General features: G+C 39.1%; 1 protein-coding gene across 1 annotated transcript in view; it reads right to left on the bottom strand.

Annotated features, from left to right (window-relative positions):
• Window positions 1-2,302: 2,302 nt before the first annotated feature.
• The window catches only part of ADAMTS5 (ADAM metallopeptidase with thrombospondin type 1 motif 5), a 43,500-nt gene continuing 21,487 nt past the window's right edge, over window positions 2,303-24,315 (bottom strand). Inside the window, exons 3-8 of the mRNA XM_037905557.2 lie at window positions 22,319-22,486; window positions 15,580-15,863; window positions 13,581-13,764; window positions 12,914-13,089; window positions 11,582-11,757; window positions 2,303-8,225 (exon numbers count right to left, since the gene is read on the bottom strand). Of these exons, the coding sequence (XP_037761485.1) occupies window positions 7,655-8,225; window positions 11,582-11,757; window positions 12,914-13,089; window positions 13,581-13,764; window positions 15,580-15,863; window positions 22,319-22,486 (1,559 nt within the window). The 3' untranslated portion in view covers window positions 2,303-7,654. The remainder of the gene's footprint in view (window positions 8,226-11,581; window positions 11,758-12,913; window positions 13,090-13,580; window positions 13,765-15,579; window positions 15,864-22,318; window positions 22,487-24,315) is intronic.

The raw sequence follows: 24,315 nt of genomic DNA, 5'->3' as shown, positions 1-24,315 counted from the left end.
GACCTACAAAATGTGTCAAAGAAGTATGGTCTTCCGAAGCATTCCTCTTCTACTCCACCACCATATCTTAAATTCTTACAGGACTGGGAATTTGCAGGAACACTACATACAGAAACCAATTCACTGAGACAGAAGTTGTCTTATTTGTACACTGCATTTATTTTGAAACTAAAGCCATCATATTTGTTTTGTCCCTACCAATACAAGACAGAAATCCACAAAGCACTCTTCATTTCCCCTTAGCTACTGTCTCATCATTTCCTGTCTCAGAATCTGCCTGAGCTCACCTACTTGAGGTCAGTAGTAGGCAGCAGAAGAAGGCTTACAGGGGAAACCTGTAAGAATGTGGAAACCATTTGACCTGAACAGTTTTGTATCAGCATCTTTTGGGACATCACATAGATCTCCTCCTGACTTGGGTTTAAAAAAAAAAAATTAGGTTGATAAAAGCCAGAACTAGGCTATATTTATGTTGAGGGTGTTCTGCTTTTTTAATCACTGGAGAATGCCACTCCATCAACATATCGGTTCTCTACTCACAGAGATACTACTGTTTTCTTTCCTTTGTTATTTATACATAATTCCATGTCCTCTGTGCATACCTTATATGTTTCCATTACTTGTTTTTGACAGTTTCATATTTTAACTATTCTTATTCTGGTTTATAGAAATGTGGCCTAAATTGCTTATTATGTGTCTTATTTTGCATGACTGAAGTCATTGGCCCTGCTCCTGGAATATGATACTCAGAGACTGATTTCTGCACTCACCTGAAATCAGTGAGGCTCCAATAGGGCTCTGTGACTGCAGTTGTCCACCTACATTCATCATATTTAAGATTGGGGCAAATGCGAGCTTTGTGATTGTGAACAAAGACATAGGTGTTTCCATTTTCCACAGAACACACAAAAACCGCTATGGAAGACCCCAAGCCCACCAATACAAATGTATGATGTCTACATGTAGAAGAAATGTATGCCTTGTTTTCTGGATGAGGTCAACCTCTTTTAGCTTGTACATCTTTGGGATACAACTGGAAAACAAGAGTCCACAGACATACCATATAGAATGAATATTTGAACCTACGATACAATTTATATTTATTAATTTCACTGAAACCACAGAATCAAGTGTTTTAAAATTACAGCTGGTAAATTATACACAGGGAATAGTACATTGGTAAAGTATTGTCAGGATACAGTACAGATCTCATACAATGAAATTCAAACAGATTTAGCCTATATAACAGATTATTTATGGTGTAAACTGGCTGACGTGGTTGTGCTCTATTTTGTTAATTCACCTTAATTAGTCATTTATCAAAACAAAAATAAATTTTAGTAACATATCTCAGTTTCCCAAAAGGTACTGGTATTTCAACAACACGCTATGTAATGCCTCACTGAATATGTGGCCCCCGGTACAGCTTATTAAAAGGTATGTGAAATTAACTGGAGACAATAATTATGTGTTTTCCCCCTAGTCTTCCCTACGACACCTCTCATTTTGGTCCTACATGACTTTATGTAATTGTCCCAGTGGTAGAACTGAAATGGATTATTAAACAACTGCCCCAAAGTGTTTAGATTCAGCATAATTCCTGTGTCTCACGAGACATTAGTAATGTACATTTGCATGACTTTCACTGAGTAATGCTTCAATGACGAACAGTGTTCACTGCACACTACATCACATTTTATAAGTCAAATTGTGCAAACCAGTTTATGATACATTATGAGAAATTCTGCATTTAGTTACAATAGTATAAATAGAAGTCGAATCATTCCGTGAAGTTACTCTAGATCTACATTGGTATAACAAATCAGAATTTGGCCCTGTATATGTGAGAATACTGGAGACCCATGTACCTGTCCATATATACAAAATGCATTTTTTTATAGACTGAGTTAATCTATACATAGTCATACAGATACTTAATTGTTCAATTTTGAATAGATAAGATTTCAGCTGATATATACAGAAGTGTTTTTAATGTCCTGACAGCTATTGTAAATATCTAAGTAAGGAGAAACAACTGTGTGGCTTTTGTTTTTGACAATTAACACTGCATAGATAAAGAAGCAGGACAACAAATCTGCCAAGATATTCAGGAGAAATATTGAGTGTCAGGAAACGAGTTCTCATTTCATTCACCCAGAAGATTGTTATTCTAGTTGGGTTCTTCCAAGACTTTTGTGTTACCACTGAAAACTTGAATTTGCAACAACAATGGGCCAGATCCTGGAGCTATGTCAATTAACTCCACCTGAAGATATATCACTGACAATTTTTCTCATGCTAAGAATCACTACAGGTGTGCACATTAAAAACTGAAATAGCTGAAGGAACAGTTAATGGAGTTGACAAGTGTAAACATTAGCAAGCATTTGCAAAGTTACTGACAAATGTGTAGAGTTACAAACTAGAGAACCAGCCTTATAAACAAGCCAATATTCTGTGCACTCATATGGATGGTAACAACAAACAATAACCCTCTTGGAAATGCTCCTAGTGATGAATATTAATGCATAGCCATGTGTTGGCAACTATTTACAAACTATGCACTATCGCAGGGATGTGCCAAAAATAAACTCCCTGTTTCAGCTACAAATTACAGTCCTCACTTAAGAGAACGTTCGATTTTGGCAACCCCAATATAGCAAAGTGCTCCTTGCTCCTACCATTTCTTTGCAGAGGACAACATATAATTTTTCTTATCAGTCTTAATAAGAGGAGAATGTTTACCCAAAAAAGATTGCTCTGTAGGACAAAATGATTAACTCTCCTTCCCCAAAAGTCTATTTTTAGGGTCTGATTCAAAGCTCCCTGAAGTCAATGAACAGGCTTCCATTGACTTTAGTGGGCTTTGGATCAGGTCCTAAGTGAGGGAGAACTGTACACACTATATAAATGATACACAGCTGAATAATTTGGACTAGGTTGTTTGCTTTGTGTGGCACTAGCATCAAGCTGGAGTGATCAGAAGGTTATTTTGCATCATTAAATAAATGACTATACAGATGTTGTAAGTTTGCTTACACTGCTAATTTTTCGTCAAATAGGGCCCAGTCCAATTCCCATTGACTTCAACAGGAGTTGAATCAGACAAACAGTGGAAGCAATGAGAGCTCATAGTCATTCCCAGGGACACATTGTGGGCTTTTTGGCAAATGCACATTTGGATGACTTTTGTGTGTGTCTTTTTGAAGTGCAATATAGTATGCATGGCTAGAAAATACTGAAAATAAAATGAAGCAAGTGTTTCTGGTTGGCTTTTCATTATACCTGACGATAGGAAGATGATAGTATTGAACTACGAGTGCTAATGTGATTGGAAAAGTAGCATATGTTACTGTAAATCAAATCCTACAGTGTTTGTGGTATATTTTCTAAAAGGCACAAAGGAAGAACTATTCATAGTGTCTGCATTAATGTACAAGCGGTTGTGCGACTGAACGCTCACACACCATCTCGACAACTCAGACAAATTTCACTGTTGGAAGCATATACACATCTCCCATTCATTATGGCCTGCTCCTGCTTCCACTGAATTAAATGGCAAAACTCCCATTGACTAGAATGGTCAATGATTGAGGCCTCTAATAGAATCTGCATGAAAGGAGAATCTGGCACTTGTGGTTCAAAGATTTTTAGGTCAATGGGCTCTACGATTTGGTTGTTATGAGACTTTAGAAGCACATTAAGTATATCAAGGAGCTTTTGCACACTGTTTCACAAAAGTTAAAAATCATAACTTCTTTTGGAAAGGAAAAATCTGGTAGCAGAAAATGAATATACATATATACACTGTGTGTGCATATGTGTATACACACACCTATTTCATGCAGAAAACTTCCTTTAAAAAAACAACCAAACAAAACAAACAAAACTCAAAAGCAACCAGTGCTACACATCATGTAAACTCAGAAAGTGTATTTTCCACACAAATATAAAGCATAAATAAAAAAAAAAAGAAAAGAAAAGATGATAGCAAAACATTTTAAATATAGAATTTGCACAATTGGTAATTTTGTTAAATAAGAATAAATAAATTCATTACATCCATTCACATACCAGCTGTAAAAATAATAAATTATTTATTTATTTTCAGTGCTGCGTTGCTTTTTTTACATTTGTGATGAACCCCCAAACTCCCCTCTTCCCCCCCCGCCCCATGGGACAAAACTGTTTCCACAGGAAGGTGACTAAGTTGAGTTTCTTGATCAACTCAGATCAAACGTAATAACCTTTGTCATAGTGAAAATAATTATTCTAAGAATGTGAGATGTCTTATGTAGCGTAAGACCCACCAAGTAACAGCGACACGAGTGGAAGACAATGGAGATGCATCCCAATACATCAGCTGTGAATTTCGTACTGGAGACACGAAAGGAGATTCCTTCTGTGTTTTATTTCTACATAGAGAACATTATTTTGGGTTTTTGAATTGGGTTTCCATTAGCTAGAAGCATTTTCTGAAGCACTTTGGGCAAAACTCAGCAGTGATATAAACTGTGGTGTAAAATATTAATTGAATACTTAGGGATTAAGTTGGTCAAACATGAGTCAAAATGATAAAGTCATGTAACTTGCGCCAAAATTGCATCCAGCAGATGCACAAAACAACTGTAACTGACACGTGGAGGGGCTGGAATTGGCATTGTAGCAGGAAAAGCAACTAAAAGCAGGGTGTAAAATAAAGCAGGCAGACTTACCTTACTTTTCACCATCCTGTTAGCTGCTTTTCTTGCTATGCCACTCTAGGCCCCCTCACTGTGTAAGTTACACTTGTTTTGCATATTCACTGAATGCTAAATTGATGCAATTTATACTATCTTACTCCTTTCACCTGTGTTCTAGCCAACTTACTCCAAATGCATAACTTCAACTACTAGTTATACCACCACAAGATGTGGCCTGGAGACTTCTAAGGAAGTTGCTCCTCTTCCTTTGAGTCCTCCCTCTCCTGTACCTGAGCAGTCCATGTTCACTTCACAAGTTTCCTCTAGCACATGCCTTTTACTGTGAAAGGTTGCCACTCAGTAAGGGCCAAATTCATCTCTGGTGTAACTTCACTGATTTCAAGTGTCTTTGGGACACTTGCTCATGATGCAGCTGTGGGGAGAGACAGGGAACATTCCACACACAGGCACAAAGACAAATCTCACTCCCCTAATCAGAGCCTGAACCAAAGCCCATTGAAGGCAGTGAGCTTTGAATCAGTCCCATTGTGAGATTGTTGTCTACTCCCCCTCACATTTTCTCTACACTTACAAAGTAATCAACTCTTGAAATCAGTCTGAAGATCTGACAATCCAGTTTCCGCTCAGTTGCCCAATTTTATGTATTTGGTTATCCCACTAAGGTGCTACATGAGTTAGAAAAACTAATTTTAGTTAAAGGATGGGTGACAGTGAAAGGGAAATATTCACTATTTGGCTTGTTCTGATACCTACTTGTTATACAAAAACTCTAAGAAAAGTATATATTTGATCTAAGAATGCTTTAAATTTAGAATCCTTTGTGGTTTCATTTTCTGGAATTTGTATACCATCCAAAAAAAATTTACTCATCACTGTTTAAAATATGAAAAATATGATTCAAACACAATTGCTTGCACATTCTGTCTTCATAAGTAATGTAATTTTAGAAGAGACACTGACACTGTGGGCATAGTCTTTCTTTGCAACGAAGAGAGACGGAAAGTTTGGATCTGAACTGACTAAAAGTTTGGGGATGGTCAATGTCTGTTTAGATTCATTTCATTCAATTAAGTGTAAGAATTCTAAAAAAATCAATATTTTTTGTCCAGGACCATTTCTAGCAATAAGGCCACACTACTCTTGACCACAACAGTTGGTCTCATGTCTAGTAACATACCCAGGCATCCAATTATCACAAATTAACATGTCCTGTTTCTATTAGTATAATTAATATATTGTACAAAAATAGACATTTCTCCAAGTTCCAAATGTACAGCTGTAGTAATTCTCTGCTATTTGAAAATGACTATCTGCTTTCTAGAGTTCAGAGTCCCAAATACATGCTTGTGCCAGTCTGAAGGGAAATTTCCCTTTTGGGCTTTGCAAACAAACCAGTTTCCTTTACTGAGTTACTGGTGATGTCAAAGACTGATCTTTTCAGAAGAGCCTCAGGGAGTCAGATTCCCTCAGTCCCTTAGGCTCTTTTGAAAATCCTGACTGAAGAACAGACATCTAATTACATACACGCAGACCATGTGGACAAACTGGTGGATAAGGTCTGGGTCAGAATCTATTTTGTTCTAATCTAGGTTCTATTAGGTGCATCAGCAGGTTTATGTAGACTTTAGGCAACATTTGTTTTTTTGGGGGCTTGGAATCAGCCCACTATTTGTTACTTGCCTACAATGAAATGGCCTTGAGCAGTGCCAGATCTTCTGTCAGATAACAACATGATCTGGAAAGAGTTGCTGAAAAACATTAAGAGCTTCTACCTACTCTGTGGAAACAGTCTTACTGAGATTGATTATATCCACCACATCCTGACGTGGTTTAACTTCCCTGTGACACTTAATCCTCCAAAATATGCAAGGTGTACAAAATGTGAATGACTTCTACAGCTTTTTAAAACACAATGAAACAAACTGAATTTTTTTTACAAACTTCTACTGGTAAAATGGATACCAGAGTTAGATATGGTGGACAAAACACTGATCAAATACTATTAACTGCTTGCTGTGTTTTTTGACCTTTTATAGTCTCTTCAGTAGATGTAGGTACATTACACATTGTTAGATTTCACATGGAAGCCATAAAGAAAACAACAGAGAAAGCAGCTGAGAACAGTCTCAAAATATCTGAGTTATCTGAACTGTAATTTTTGGTTCTATAACTTGCTTCTACAAAATAATATATGCCTTTATTTTATTTAAAGACTAGCAGCTATTGTTCATCTGCATAGCTGCTGAGATGCTCCCTCTTGTGAGAATTTCTTGGAGGAAGAGCATTGTTTATTATACAATTAAATTTTGCTGTCAGGAAATTCCTAGAATGGAAATGCATTTCCTGTTGTCAGAAAATTGTAGCAACTCTTAAAAACAACAGCAAGCTCTTCGTTTTCCAGTAAAACGTCCACAGCCATTTCTGAAAAATGGAAGAGGTCCACAATGGCTGCAGACATACTTTGGTCAATCACTTTGCTTATAGAAAGATTGTTTTTTTTTAATTAGTAGAACCAAGTGATATAAAGTGACATACCAAAGGGAAGACATTTATAAACTGTATAAAATAAGCTACTGTGGTATCATGGGTAAATATGACAAAGTTGTCTAAGGACATACTGTATTAGAGGTAGGTGAAAAGGGGGAGATGATTCTGTAACCTTCAAATATCCCATGATTGTCCATTCACTGGTTTTTCCTCTTCCTTTTTTGCAGACACAGAGGGCTTATAACAATTCTAATGTTTAGTTTCTGCGACATACTAAGATCACCCCACTGTCACTTAGAGCAGTGCACATCTTCATTTGGTCCAAATAGGCAGATTCTGCCCATAATTTGAAACTGTATGTAAGTACATTGAAGCGTTGGCTTCTGTCTGGCTAGGTAGACCTAATACTAGTATGTCAACAATGGCTTACTTAGACCTCTTTTTAAGAAGATCATAACCACAGGTTAACATTTTTTTAGTAAGCACTGCTTAAATGCCGATGGTCTCTGAGAGAGAAGACATCCTTTAGCTAGTTTTCCATGCCCATCTTGGCACTGGACAGTCCTGGTATGCCATCCTGTGTCGCATGTTCGAGAACAAGAAAGCCAGGGTCCAGTCACCCACTGTGGCTGCGTGAGCTGTGGTGTTACTTTATTACTGTTGCTATTGCTCGTGACATAGTTAGTCATCTGCGTTTGCTTCTTTGGCACAAAGAAACTGTAACGGACATCCACTGCTTTAGTTGGGTCAGTGGCAAGAATCTGTACTATAAGAATCTCCTTTGTGGCAGAATGTCCCATTGCATGCAAGAAATCATCCTTGTGACTCCAGCCACTATAGTTCATGACAGTTCCATTGAGGTCAATGATTGTTTCTGAAGTGGAGATCATGTATTTGCCATTGACAAGATACTCACCATTTTTCCTCTTTAGGGCCAGGTAAGCTGTGAACCTGTTCTGGACTTTAGACTTGAACTGCCGGACTTTGATGTGAGTTGCCCCTGTGGGTATTTTCACTATATCCGTGTAGCCCTTACTGCAAGGAGGAAAGGAACATGTTAAGTAGCTAGTGAGAAATAAATGGACATGCTTTGAGGGCCTAATTCAAAGCTCACTGAAGTCAATAGAAAGCCACCTGTTGACTTCAATTGGCTTTGGATCAGGCCTTGAAAGCACTCGGCTTGAGGCCCATCTCAGAGTGATGCTATCCAATTAATTTTTAACACGTTGTTCATTATATTTTTTTATTCATTTTTATGTCCTTGAATAAAATGCACTGCACTTACTTCAAATGACTTAATCTTTGGTTTCAGTACTAATATTATATGAGTTGGATTCAAGAAGAATGAACAATAACTGACAGTTTATATACCTGAAGCTTCTGCATTTGAGCAAAGGAGGGGAGATATGAAATTGGAAGCACATTAGGTTTGCCAAGGAAAGCTAAAAAGATATGCATCTGGAGCAGGTAGCCACCCCCTACACCTGAGTCTCCATAGCAGTCCTCACTTCCCATGCAGAGCATCCATCCCACTCGCCTTCCTATCTCTGACACCCCGACCTTCCATCACTGTCTGCTTCCCCGCTCCTCACGCAGAGCACCTCACTCTACCCCTCCTTCAGATCAAGTTTCTGCCACCTCTGTATGCATTGGTTACAGCTGTTTCATACTGCCTTTGCTATAATGATGATTAAGGAAAGAGTGAGCAAGCTAACAGCTGGGTAAGGTACCTTGGGAACATTTAAAATAATCTTGAACACTGAGAAAAAACTGTGTTTCCTTTGAAACTTCATAAAGCTAAAGGTTAATTGCAAAATGTCTAATGAAAGGCACGGTCAAATGCTTAACTCAGACAATTACAGCATCTTTACTTCATTTGTCAACCACTACTTGCAAGGTATCTTATTTCAGTTCAGATTTAGAAAGAGATGTCTAATTCTTATACTCAAGGTCACAAGTATTCAGAATTGTAGGCTCTCTAGAATATCTAATATCTCAAGAGGGATACAATCTAGAGAAATAATAAATACATCATTATAAACTATTAGCTGAACGGTTGATACGTTTATTTTCATTTATAAATCTCTGACAAATAAGCTGATGCTGGAAGTATCACATTTGTGTTTGAAAAGGCAGTGTAATATCTTTTTAAAGTAAAAGGAAGGAGTCATGAGAAAATGTGATAAAAATATAAAAAATGAAGATGTCTCTCTGGGAGCCAGTTAGCCGACAGGCTGCTATGTTTATGAAGTTTTGAGTATTTATGTAAAGACTAAGTAAATGTGCTACTCTAGATTAAGTACTTGTATTATTCCATTGTTTTGCTGGAATAACTAATGATTAAAATCAAGTTACACTGTCAGGAGTAATGAGGTACAGATAAAGTCTATGAATTGCACCATCCACCACTGCAGGAAATATTTGTATAAAATTACATTACATATTTACATAAAATACATATCCAAAAATCTGTGTTAAAAGAATGTTATTAAGGTTACAAACTCAAGAGCCCAAAAGTTAGGAAATGTCAGAATTAAGGTCGCTCATGGAAAAAACAGTATGTGATCATGTAATTAAAGACTGTATCATAATGCAAAGACAAAAGATAGCACAAAAAGCCTTTGTTCTGGCATTTTCTAACTTCTGAGTGCTTGACTTTGTAACCTTAAAATTCTTTAACATTAAAAAACCCTTAGAAAATTACATTAAAAATTAAGAAAAAAGGCGTAAACAAATTCTATTACGAGAAATTTTTACAATGGGAATTATTAGGTAAATTTAATATAAGGAATATTACTGTTCCCCTTATAAATAGAAAAACAACAGCCACTGTTTTACTGTGAAGGATATACTGGTTGGACAGAAACTAATTATACCACTAAGATCAGTAATAATTCTGTCTTTTCTGTGACAAAGAGATTTTTTTAAATGGAGAGCTTTCTTTTAAATTAAGTATTGTATTTGTAGTGATGGTGGTAAAACTTTTGATCAACAACTTGCTGTAAATATTTTTAATTGAATAAAAAATCCACCCTTGCTGGCCAGCATTAATCACAACTGTTCAGCTGCCTGGGAAATAAGGGCACCATAGGTTGACTGATTTAGTTTCCATAGGTAGAGAGTGATATACAGACAATGAGATATTAAAGGCAATATGCTTGATTTGAGCACATGATTATAGAGGGATGTAATTTGCAACCATGCCTCCAGACTGCACGTAACCTAGCAAGGGGCAAGTAATACTGCCAGCCCTCCAACAGAGTTGAGTTTTTAAATTCAATTTGTGACTCCATAGGACCCTCACAAGCACAGGTCACCTGGGAAATGCACCATATCAGTGCATCACTTGACTGCTCCAGCCCCAACCCTTGCTGACTGGTTCCCCACATTCTAGGGGATACTAACCTGGCTCCAGGCCCTCTGGTACACATCTATGGTTACAGGTAGCTTGTAAAACTACGCCTCTATTCCGGGCAAACTTTTCATTGCTGGGGCTGCAGCCTAGGTTCTCTATCAGAACCTCGGAATTGAATTCGGTGCAGTGTTTTTCTCTGATTATTACATACCCTGGATAGTGTTAGGAAGCTTGTTTTAAGCATCTGAGAAGTGCAATAAAACTTAGGCCTGTCTGGGATGGATATATATATATATATATATATATATATATATATATATATATATATATATATATATAAATGAAATTCATGAATAGAAATCTGGCACCCAGTCAGACTTGTGCCTTTACAAGGTCTTATGAGTAAGGCTATGTTCTAGTCACAGGTATTTTTAGTAAAAGTCATGGACAGGTCACAGGCAGTAAACAAAAATTCACGGCCCATGGCCTATCCATGACTTTAACTAAAAATACCAATGAATAGAACTTGGGGGTGGCGGGTGGGGAGGGCTGCCTGGGGGCTCCGCAGGTGCTGTGGTTTCCGGCCAATGGCAGCTGCGAAGCTAGCGCTCTGGGCAGAGGCAGCCCGCAGAGCTGCCTGGTCATGCCTCCGCCTAGCAGCTGAGCAAGGGGGATGTCACTGCTTCCGGGGAGCCCCACAGGTAAGCGCCGCCCAGAGTCCACCTCAACCCATCCTGTGCCCCAACTCCCTGTCTCCTCCCACACCCAAACTCTACTGCATGGCCCCAGACTGCCTGAGCCGCCCTGAGCCAGACACACCGGCCGCTGCGGAAGTCACAGAGGTCACAGAAAGTCAGAGAAGCCATGACTTCCGTGACCTCTGTGAGAAACTCGCAGGCTTACTTATGAGCAGTACTTTTACTTCTAACTTAGACACATCTATTCAGTAAGCTTCATTTGCATCTATAGTTATAAAAGCCTGCTAATAATTCTGCTTGCACAAAAGGGTACAGTTATTTCCATCCAGAATTATTACCTCTTTTTATTAAAGGTTCCCATGACTTTTGTGCAGCTGGAATTGTCTCCTCCACACACCCCACACTTGTCATATTGGAGCTTTGAACCGATGATGCCATCACAACCAGTTCGAATGCACTTTCCCCGGACACATACTGAATTACTGTATGGCCTACATTCAGTTCCGTCAGTCACCTAGGGAATTAAACCTTTGTTAGTTAAAACTGTAAAAAAAAAAAAAAAAAGATTTGCTTTTGTGTATTTGATTGGCAAGCATCGCTATTTATTTAGTTCAGCCACAGTATACCTACTGTGAGTTATCTAAAGCTGTACTATAAAGGAACAATTAGTGTATTTTTTAACAGTGCCCTCTGCATGTTTGAATTCTAGTTCACACTTTTCTGCTTGCTTGGCATTTGGTGTGATGATTAACAGAACACAGTTCTTATTCTGCCAGCCAGGACTGATGCAATCTAACCCTCAGGGCACTAAAGCAGCAGAAACATTAACAAAGGGGCCACAGGCATCTGACATATGGCTTTTCTGTTTACCCTGAGGCACTAAATCAGAAGTTCTGATTTAAGGATGATTTTATGAACAGTGATACTTTGCACTTATAGACAGCCTTTCATCTGACCATCTCAAAGTACTTTATAAAACCTGAATTAACTCAGCCTCAGAACATCTAGAGGAAGAAAGAGACATAACTAAGGGATTCATAGGAATCACTTCACTCTTGATTCTATCATGTCAGAAATAATAAACTCTGATCATAGGTCACATAACAGACCATTGGCTTTAAGACCGGTTTCAGAGTAGCAACTGTGTTAGTCTGTATTCGCAAAAAGAAAAGGAGTACTTGTGGCACCTTAGAGACTAAAATTTATTTGAGCATAAGCTTCGTGAGCAGCTGAGCTCATGAAAGCTTATGCTCAAATAAATTTGTTAGTCTCTAAGGTGCCACAAGTACTCCTTTTCATTGGCTTTAAGTGAGTTACTCTGGATTCATATCAGTGCAGCTTGGAGCAAAATTTAGCAGTTTACAGACAGACAAAGCAACTCCTTTCAGCTAGAAAGATCCCAATGTGCACTGCCATCTATAAAGAGAGAAACCTTTTCACCTACTATTGATGTGAAAGTAGTATTGACTGAATTAGCAAACACAATTTCATGTGCATGCACATGTTTAGATGTGGAAAACTGTCTAATTTTAGAGGTCAGTTCTGGCCAACGCTCTTCTGGAACACACGATTAAACAAAAGGTATTCTTCTCCTTGGTACAGCCTAGCTACAGAGCTTTCCAAAATACCCTCAGAGCCTGGTACTGAAATTGTCACTGAAGGTACATTACCTTTGGAGAAAACACGACGTAGTAACCCGTCCCTTTGGCTCGGCAGGTGAGCTTGCACACATCTCCAGGAAGCACTCCAGCATACTTAGGGACCCATTCAACAAATGTTTTGACACCCTTTGCATCAGACTGATAGCCATTTCTTGCTTCACATTGTTCTTGTCGAAAGGCTTTAGCTGGAGAATTATCATTCATCTCATTAGTGTTTAATGTAGGATATACTGCAAATGTCAGTATGCACAGCTACCTTCTTTGGTCTTATGATACCATGTTTAATTCACACCATCCCTCCTCCTTGCCCTAACACCTGTTAATGGCTTTTGAAAATCCTCTGAATCTTTTATTTTGGCAATGCTCCCATGACATTATAAGCATCTTAATGACAAAACTCTACTCATCTGGTTCATTTCTGCAGAGCAGGGCTGCTCTTTATGGAATCCTCCTGTCAGTAGCCACCATCTCTTTACAGGGTTAATTATGCTTTTGAATTTAAACTGGGTTACAGTGACTTTGTTATCACTTGTAGCTAAAGTTTCCACATTGTGGTACACTTGGGGGAAGCTATAATGGACAGCTTCTTTTTTTTTCTCCTATGGAGATTACTATTTACCATATAACAGGAACAAGAGCTGTAACGTCAAGCAGCTTTGGCTGCTGCAGAACATACCATTTGCTGGGCAGGATGCAACGTTGCAGGAGCGATAGATGGCCCTCTTTCCAGTGCAGTATCGCCCGTTGTTTCTAGGAGCTGGGTTGTTGCAGTGACGATAGGCAAACTGAACCCCTCCACCACATGTACGGGAGCACTGTCCCCAAGGACCCCAGGAACCCCAGTTACCATTGTTTGAAGCCTAGAACACATGAAACAGTGGGTTGTGAAAAGATGATCCAAACCAGAATGAAGATACTATATCTCAAAAGCACAGATACTTGTCCCCAAAATGGAAGATGTACTTTCTCTTGTTTAAACTGGGGCTCTCCTCATATTAGGATGTGGAGGAACTCTGAGAAACTTTTCACTTGCAATCATATCCATTTACTGCCCTTGATCTTCATGTAGGTGGCATGATGTCCGGCGGAGTTCTGGATGTGGGTCAAGGGCAGTATATGGCCTAACTCTGCAGAACCAAATTCTACCCATTTCACTGGGAACAAACACTTCAATTTAAAGGACTCCTAATTACATTTCCATTCTTTCTTTGTAATAATTGTTCTGCCAGGCCCACTTCACTTAGCTCCACTCTGCCTAGGTAATATGCTGCTATTATTGATCATTGTGATCCCTGAATATTTAAGTAGTACAGTTGTATGCCACTGCTTGTGGTAAGGAGATATTGTTCTTCATCGTGGAGTCCTTTTGCTAGATTATCAGTTAGATAAATAGCCATGACCTGACCAACCTAAGCAAGATTATGTGACTCCGATTTGTATTTTAGATTTCTCAAGAAATGTGAATAGTGTTCATGGTACCTTTATCAAAATCACTTTTGTTTTCAAAGTGACGCTTCACATGCATGCCAGCCATATCACAGAATGCTAATTAAATGATCTTCCTGAATTATATTGCTATAATCTTCCCCAATTAAGTGATTGTTTTTCGTTTATTCAGCACATAAACAGAAATACAAATTGAATTTCATAGCTGTTCTAAGTTCAAGACGCAAAGGTATGAGCTGGTAAAACAGAGCTTGGCAAAAGGAGTGTAGTTAAAGTAACTTCTCAACCAGTGTGCTAAAGTGCTGACAGGCATTGGCATAAGAGAGAGCAGTCAGATACCGTTTGCAGCTAAGCCTGCCAATCAACTAACTCTGTGCACAATGCACCACTTCCACTGTAATTATACTTCTGAAATGTATGCATTTTATACCAGGAGGATGGGAATATGTCATTTGTGAAAATACAGTTATACAAAGAAAGAATGCATTTAGGTCTGAATTATTCTAACATTTCTTAAACATTCTCACAATGCTGTTTGGGGCAGGGACCTTCTTTTAGGATTTATCCTGTTTCTCGCACCAGCGTCGTGCAACGTGAACTTCAAGCAGCTCAAGATTTGCACTGGACAGTTCCCCTGTCTATGGAGAAACTCCATCCATGTAAAGCTGGTGGAGGGGCTCTGTCACCTCTTGTACCGGCTCTGATACCTCCCGCTCAAAAAACCTGCTCTTGGTGTCACGGGCATGTTGAAGAGGAGCTCCAATATACCTGATTCTCCACTGGCTTAAGGTCCTCAAGGAACTTTTCTTCTGTGGTGTAAATTAAAGCTATGCATATTTAACTTACGTCAGTGGTGCCTGAGAACCAGGGAGCTATGAATGGGAGCCTGACAGCCCCTCCATCTCCTGAGTTCTATCTCACTGCAGAATCAAGGTCTATATTTTAAAATAATGTTTCCAGTTTTCCTAGGGTGAAAGCTCCAATACCCTGGGAGAAGAAAACGTGCTTCCTGACATTCAGCAACATTTTTCCAAAGGTATCAGAAGAGGGTCTTCACCAGCAACAATTTAACTGCATATCAGATAAACAAGAAGGCAGTTTTTACTCGATAGACTATGGGCGTAACCCTGCCAATGCTCCGTCCCTTTAACACACATTATAATCAGCACATTGCAGGATCAGGCCTTCTAAGATTTCCCCAGGCTTTGGCCCTTGGAGCACTAACATACCGAATAATATTTCTTCTTAGTTTTGTCAACACATTTTCCTTGGAGGCAGATCCTTCCTTTCCCACATGGTGTCCCCTCCACAGCAGGTAGCTTCTTGGTCAGACACACCATCTGACCTTGGCGAACAACTGCACACCACAGGCGAGAGCATACGTCCATGCCAGGACACACTGTGTACTCAGGTCCAAATGCCAGTTTGCACTGACGAATGGCATCGTACGTTTGTCCTGGAAGCTCCTCAGGGCCCAAGATCTGCTTTCGTGGTTGGTCAAGTAAACAGTTCCCTGAAAGAACAATCCAGTTTATTACTCACTTCCCTGTACTATAGGACCTCTAGCTTTCAAGCTGTGATAACGATTATGGACCTGATCCAAACCTCAATGAAGCTAACAGAAATACTCCCATTGACTTCAGTGGGCTTTGGATCAGACACTGTTATTGCAACTGGGTTCTCTATCTTCAGCACTCCAGGGAACAGGTATCAAACTCTTGTTTGTCTAGCTGTTTATTTTGTCCTGTGGTGAGCCCTTCCTCCCTGTCCCCCCCAACCCCCACCCCCAAAACCCCTATAAACATTAGAACACTGAACTGCACTGAGGCAATTTGGGACTTGCATGGTGTTTCACTGTATCTGAGTTCACTCAAAGTAGGTTCCACTCTATTTATCAATCTGTGATTTGAGGCATGATCAAGAGACACATAAAATAAGCAAAGCTGTCATTTGAATTTTGAGCCAGAACATTTGAAAAGGCAAAGCTGCTAAAGGAAAGCCAGAAAACACATGAAAAAATAGATCTGTAGCCAGTAGGGCCCTTTAAGAAAAAAACATCAGTTCAAAGAAAAATATAAGCAGCAAATCAAAGGTTATGTTGGTGGTAAATTTAAATTGGGCTCCTCATGTAAAGAATCACAGTTAGCCACTTCTGGACCCAGTTCTATTAATCTTTAAATAAAAAAGAAAATAAATTAAAATATAAGATAGAATGCTGTTATTTGCAAAATGTCAAAAATCTGCCTGGCTCCCTCTCTCTTTAAAAATGCAATGCCACATTCACATTCTTCAAGAGCCCTGTTCTAACAAAAATTTTCACACCACTGACAAACTCACATGCTGACATGGGAAACTCGGTCTTCACTCTAAACTCTGTCATATCATGTGGTATGGGCATATTTCACGTATCCTCAGCCAGAATGATTTACCACAACCCATCTTGTTTTGCAACCAACACCAGCACCACCCCTGCCCAATCCTGGGTAAAAAAAATGTGTAATATAAATACTTCACAATTACCGTAGCTTACAAAATATGAGAATTCAAGGTCTGGCATCATGTTTCAAGACCTAGTTTAGAGGCTTTAAAAAAAATGAACAACAGGTTTCATTTCCCTCAAGAAACACATTTACTGCAATTGTTTGCTTTCCCTATAGACCACTAAGGGCTCTCGACAGCTAAATTCAGCCAAAAATCCTTTCAGCATCATCACTTATTTATTACTGAGAAGACTCATCTCATTAAGTTTGTTGCTCCATTTGTCCCCTGATGGCCTTGACTTACCCAACATGTTGATCTTATCTTTAGTCCGGACTACACTGACTTTTTAAAAATGAAAACAAGGTGTGCTTCTTCTAACAGATAGGCTGGTATCCCAAGATGAAAGTCATTAAAAGGACCCTATTGTGAAATGTGTCTTGTAACATAAAATATTAAAGGCATAGTGGAGGGTGAGGACACACACGTTTTCTACAAGATGAAGGGCTTGGGTTTCTAAAAGGAAAATAACAACTAGCAGCATTTGCTGTCAAAAACTGTGTTCAGTAAAAATAAAAAAACAGCAAATGTCTGCCCCCGTCACACCATTCTTGCTAATGGAGGAAGTTAGCACCACTTTGGGATGCTGACAAGAAAGAGGACCAGCTTGTTAGACTTAGCTGTATTTATTACTACCAGATATACATAGTGCTTATCAAACTCTACGGAACCAACTATTCAGTATTTTAAAACATATGACAAAAATAATACAAAACTGCCATAGTATTAATACTCAAACATTCCTCAGCCCCCAGTGGCTTGTCTACACTTGAACAAACCATTGGGTTTTAACACGTGTTAACTCACATGATTGAAAATTCTAATGTAGACAGGACACAATTATTTGAGTTGACCCTTGGATTAACCGTGACCAGCTAAAATGATTGTGCCCTTCTATTCACTAGAATTTTCTGTTCTCTTAGTTAACACATGTTAAAATCCAAATGTTCATTCAAGAACAGACATTCTACATATGAGCCCTCATGCCCAGAAAATCAAAAAACTCAAGTTTTTCCTAACTGGGTGGGGAGTGAATTCCAGAAATGAATTCTCTTTACTAAAAATACTCTGTCACCAGTCCCTGGACAAATATATCTAGGGACTATAAACTTAGGCAGGGTGACTTCAGCCAGTTTAGCTCTCATCCAAGCCTCTATCTCAGCCAAGATCTGTGAACACAATTGCATTGTGACTGACTGCACAGTCCAGATCTGATTAAACAAAGATCTAAAATTAAGCGTTATTGACATTTGATGGCAATGCAGTCCAAGCCATCTCACTATCTCTTCTAGCAGTCTTACACACATGTTGCACAAGAGAGAATTGTACAATAAAACTCTGCATGAGGCAGATGAGCAGCGGTTGTAAACTTCTTGGGACAGAGACTCTCTTTGTCTAGGCTCCGTATGGTACTGAACACACTGCCTGCATGCAATAAATAATGACCAAAAATACGGATAATCAGTACAATATGGTAGAAAGAAGGTAAAAGCAAATGGAAGGAATTTTCTCCTGTCTTCTGAAGAGTAACTAGGCCTTTTCTTCCACAATATCACATTGATGCCTTAAGTGAAATCAGAAACATAAAGTCAGCAATTAAATCATGGCTGCAAAAGCAGAAGAATGATCCAGTGGTTAGGCTGCTAGCTAGGTGTCGGAAGACCTCAGTTCAATTCACTGCTCCACCACAGATTTCTTCTGTAACCTTCGGCAAGCCACTTAGTTTCGCTGATTCTTTGTCAGTAACATGGGAATAATGTTGCCCACTTGCCTACTTCACAGGGGGTGTTGTGAGGATAAACATATTAAAGATTGTGAGGTGCTCAAATACTATGGTAACAGGGCCATAAAAGCACCTAAGATAGATGGGGGGAGGTGGGGAACTATATGGGAAGGTTAACTAAAGTCTTAGTAAGGAAGTCACCCTTCTTTTATGAAGACAGCCTATTAATAAGTCCAGCAATTTGGATTTCATTTCAGTTTCAACATGCTTTAGTTATCACAGTTAATGGTTCACAAGCTTCTGGTCTGTCCAAAGCAAAATACAGTGCTAGTTTACTATGTTCCAAAGAAAGAAAGTAAATCTCTTCTTCTTGTACAATCTCGTCCATATTAGATTGCACAGGACAATGTAAAAGCCAGAGACAAACAACTCCAAAGCATGGAGATATTCTCTCTCAGAGATGCTATAGTGTGTTCTACAAGGTATCTCCTCCTCTATAGTGTGGCAGCTGCAGCTCCGCACTCATGATGTCTGAATGAATGGGTAGGTACCTCTTTCTGCCTGATAGCATTTTGGAGTCACAATCTTTTCACCTGTCTACATGGGGGAATGCAGAAAAGTAACTTCTTCAAAAGAAAAATTCAGATGGAGCAATCCTAAACTTCAGCCACCAGGAGTGGGCCAAGAGGGGAAAGGGTGCAATGGGGAAGGGCTGGCACAAAATTATTTTGGGGAGCCCTGAAAATCTGATGTATCTAGGTCAGTGGTGGGCAACCTGCGGCCTATCAGGGTAATCCGTTGGCGGGCCGTGAGACAGTTTGTTTACATTGACTGTCCGCAGGCACGGCCGCCCGCAGCTCCCAGTGGTCACAGTTCGCCATTCCTGGCCAATGGGAGCTGCGGGAAGGTTGCCCACCACTGATCTAGGTCCTGTTTACTCTTAATACACCCTGGCCTTCAAACTGGCTTCATGATCCAATAGGGTTCAGTGGCTGAAGTGACATCATTTGTATAATGCTTGCTGGGGCATTAATCTAAGTGGGAGCTGTTCATCTGTGATTTCAGTTAAACTGAAAAAGAATAAACTAAACGATTCCCATTCCTTGTACACCAAATGCCCTTGCAACATTGTTATTCAGGGAAATGAAACAATTTAGACTGTTGATTAGGGCTTTTTTGGGGAGAAGGGCTTGATTTCATAGGTTATGTTTATATTTTGTCAATGCAAATCTTTGATTTTAAAATAGATGGAAGATCCCACCCACAGGGGATACAATAGAATGCAACAAAACTATTACAAAAAATGTCTTCTCTGTTTAGAAAAGATGTAAGTTCAGATGATCAAACAATCCGACTGCCCGAGCTTCCACAGAGACTCCATTATGATTTTGAAATAAATGGAGTAATGCCAGGCATGAAAGCGGCTCGTAGGTCAGATTGTGGAGCACTTCACCATGTTGGATATTTCAGTGGAACTATTCGTGTTAGCGACTAAGTGCTCAGCAGGGTGAGAAAGGGCAACACACCTGACCCAATCATGTTAAATGAAAGCCAGATTCTGAGAGCCTTCCTCACTTTGTGCAGTATATTACTGTGGGAGAAGTGGCACAAAAATCTTGGGGATGTCTTGTGTGGTAAGGTACTACTCATTGTGAATAAGAGGATTGGAACATGGCCCTGAATGATTTGGGGCCCAATCCTGCTCCCATTGAAGTAAACGGCACGAGCCCTTTGGGCTTGATTGCCACAACTCCAGTTACTCTCCAGCTCAGACTGTGACTCCCGCCATGGGGTAGGGCGCTGGGGCTATTCAGTATACACTGCCCAATGCAAGCAAATTGGCAGTGAGGAGAATGGGAGGAGCCCTGTCTTTGCACTCACACTCATTGCCCCTCATAGAGTAGCTGGCTGGGTTCACAGTAAGGGGAGAAAAGGGATGAAGTAACTTGCTCCCTCCGCAGAGAAAGGTGGGGGGAAAAGGGATAAACTGTGGTTCTGAATCACAATTCATTCTTTGGTCTGCTCCAGGCCTGACACAGCTATGTGATACAGATCTGCTCTTGCACATGTGGAAACTTACCTGTTAAAATTAAATTAATGCCAAAGCGATATGTACCACAAAACAGGACAACCCTAGATTAATGGAGCTCATAAAATTAGGAGTGAAAAAATGAAGTAATTTTCCAGATACAATAATAGGATAAAGCATTTTGGACAGCCCTGAAATTAGCCAATAAAATATTTACCTTACTTGCTTTAAAAAAATCCCGGACATTCTGACATGCGGTACCTTTCATCCGTAAGTGTTGCAGTTACCGTAACAACTTGATCCATTCGCTCAATTACGTAATTTTTATCTAAGTATTTTGGAATTTTTATGGCTTGTTTAAGAATTGCAGTTGCTTTGCAAGCATAATGAAGAATTGAAAACGCATTTAGGATTATTGATTATGCTTTTTTTAAAAAAGCTTTTTATTAAGTCAAAGTTACAATAAAATGTTAACATACTACGTTGTACAGTACTTTTTCAGGATCAGGTTAATAATCAAAGACCCTGACTAAAGACTTTGGCTTGCTAGCTGAGGAGCCCTTCTCCTCTGAGTATGCTCGACATTTCTAAATAGCTACTTCGTTTTGGCAAGAGATAGAATATTAGTTTTGTCCTCTAAAGTACTGTATAGTAGACTGGGGCTGAGGTTGTCTTTTTGTTATGTGTGTCAATAGTACCTAGCACAAAGGAGTCCTAATTCCTGGCTGGCACCTCTAGACACTAACATGACATAAATAATAAAAAATAGTAAGTAGGAGGAATGAGGCTTCTAAGTGTAGCATCTTCACTTTTTTAGCCGAATATCTGATCACCTTTAATGCTGATTTTAATTCCTTGATAAGCCAAGGTGTTCATGCATCTTTTGGGTAAAGTGCTCCCTGGACTCTCTTCTACAGTATTTGGAAAAAAAAGTAATACTGTGGTTGTTAGCTAAACTTTACCAACGTTCCCAGTGAAAACATCACATAATCCACCTACATTCCATCCATGTTTATCATGCAGGCTACTCAAGGGGCTAGATTATGCCAGCCTTAGGGATTCTCTATATGAACAAAAAGAAAAAGGAGGACTTGTGGCACCTTAGAGACTAACAAATTTATTTGAGTGTAAGCTTTCGTGAGCTACAGCTCACTTCATAGGAATGCATCCAATGAAGTGAGCTGTAGCTCACGAAAGCTTACACTCAAATAAATTTGTTAGTCTCCAAGGTGCCACAAGTCCTCCTTTTCTTTTTGCAGATACAGACTAACACGGCTGCTACTCTGAAACCTGTCTATATGAACAGTTAGCATGCAGTGCAAGCTGGGTGTAAATCTATCTTGCACCAGCCTGCTGTGTACTAACTGTCATATGGACACCACACACTAAACATTCCATAGTGTGCTTTGATCTACACTGTTTTGAAACAGGAGTCGATTTACACCCATGCTTGCCACACGCTAACTGTTCATACAAACAAGCTCCTAGGCATGCTGTGTACTACCTACTGCTTGCAAGTTGCTGCTTGGTACTGCTCAATAGGAGTAAGGATGGCAGAATCTGGTCCACAATTTTCCTAACAACATAAGAATGAGCTTTTTGTCAACACTGCAGTGATATACAACGGGAGTGTGCAAAGCTGAGGTCTATATCTGACACCAGGTTTAATAATACATACCATGACCATCATCCAAAAATTCAGTTATGGTTGCTGAAGTGCATTTGGACCAGGGTTTGGACGCATCAATGCTAGTCAGGATGGAGGACATTAATCGCTTATCTTCCATGGAGCCAAAGTTCTCCTCACAGAATTTGGAGTCATCATGGGAAAGCCCAAGCAGGTGCCCTGTAGCAATGCAAGTAGGAAATGTAATTATATTATTTCCCAGTGGATAGGATTTTAGCAGGGAAGTGTATATTCAGAGTGGGATGCATCACTCTGAAATGACAACGTGAAGATGGCCACTTTTAAGCTTCCCATTGGTCAGATTCTCAGCTTGAAGTCAATAGAGTACTGCTGGTTTACACTAGTTGAGACATAAATGGAGCAATGGTGATTTATATCAACTGAGGATCTGGTCCTTAGTGTTTGCAGGATAAGGGACAAAAGGTGTAACAAGGAGGACAAACAGTGATCTCTACAAATACATTGATATTCTGTGACTGACTGGTCAGGAGGGTGCTCAAGATGAATATCTCTGAGTGTTTTCAAATACCAGATTTACTCAGTTGCTAAATCTAGCAACAACATCTACTTCTCTCAGTCTCTGGGAAGCAATGTATTCATTCAAATACATTTTCTATTTCACGAAAACATATAATGTATTCCGACATACTGCGGCATAAATGTTCGGCAGAATTTAGCTATGCAACTCTCTTTAAATGTAATTAGTCTCATATAGTTAAAACCTGTACACTGCAATAAAAATTGATCTCTGTTACTATCTGCTACAGTAATGCGATATTATTATGTGGTAATACAGTGTAAATAACAATTCTATACAACAGTATGCTTGCACTCATTCATACATTACTGTAACAATATATTAAACCAACTATTTATATGTGATGAATGTCTAATTATAGACTTGTGATATCTATGACATGTAGGCATTGTTTTTTTCTCTGAACATATGAATATTTTCCTTTGGGGATATTTAATATGCATTAGCCATATTCTGCTACCCTCACTCTGCAGTAAGGTAGTACTCATGTTTTAGGGTGGTCAATTCTGGTCCTATGTTACTATTTAAACACCCCATGCAAACACCAGTTTAAAAGAGTTGACAATTTTTTTGTTTAAGGCAAGTATTGATGCTGAATAAAACTTATTGGCAATATTATTATCTTGAAGAGATGTGTCTCTTAGAAAGAGCGACTGAATAATCAATGTGCCATTGGTAACCTATATTACAAATTCTATGATGTTACAGACTGATAGCTTAGCGGATCAACAACTAATTTAACAATGAAGGCTCTATGATGTTCTGCTTCTGACTTTGCTAAAAGCCCTGCAAGCCTTTACTCAAACAATGAGCTTCTTCAAAAAACCTTAAGACCACACTTCGTTTCGCTGTCTCACCATATGATGTTATCAGTTCACTGTACTTGTATCATATTAATGAAATGAATGGCAGGCACCATTCATTGTATTCAATGTCTGAAAAGAACTCTAGGTGCAATCCAACTGACATATTAATAAAGTCTGACTCATGTAAGCTTCTTAGCCACTGTAACTAGAACTGCTTTGTTGACTTGTTAAATCACTGCCTCGTAACAAATTTACACCATTAGTTCCCACAGCTCTGCTGACATGTTGCAGGAGTGTTGGTCAGTTTCTAATGAGCACAACTGGCTATTACCATGTCTAAAGCTAAATGAACTTGTTGATGCATTGATTAATAGGAGCATTAACACAAAAAATAATTTAAAATAGCCCAACAGCCATGAGAATGCTATGCTGATGAGATCTAACAGCATAATGGACGGCAGCTTTAACGGCTCAAAAACAATTGACAGCATAATGTCTAAATATCAAAGGTCATTAGAGGGCACTAAGGTTGCATTAATTACATTCAGGATAGTGTGTTTGTGAAATAAGGCATTCATATCCCATTAACAACAAGAGGAGCTGCATTTCTAAGTCTTTGGGCATTGTGCTAAATATTTGCCATT

This window comes from Chelonia mydas, chromosome 1, assembly GCF_015237465.2.
Source record: "Chelonia mydas isolate rCheMyd1 chromosome 1, rCheMyd1.pri.v2, whole genome shotgun sequence".
Classification (NCBI taxonomy): Eukaryota; Metazoa; Chordata; order Testudines; family Cheloniidae; genus Chelonia; species Chelonia mydas.
This window is presented reverse-complemented; position numbering and strand designations above follow the sequence as displayed.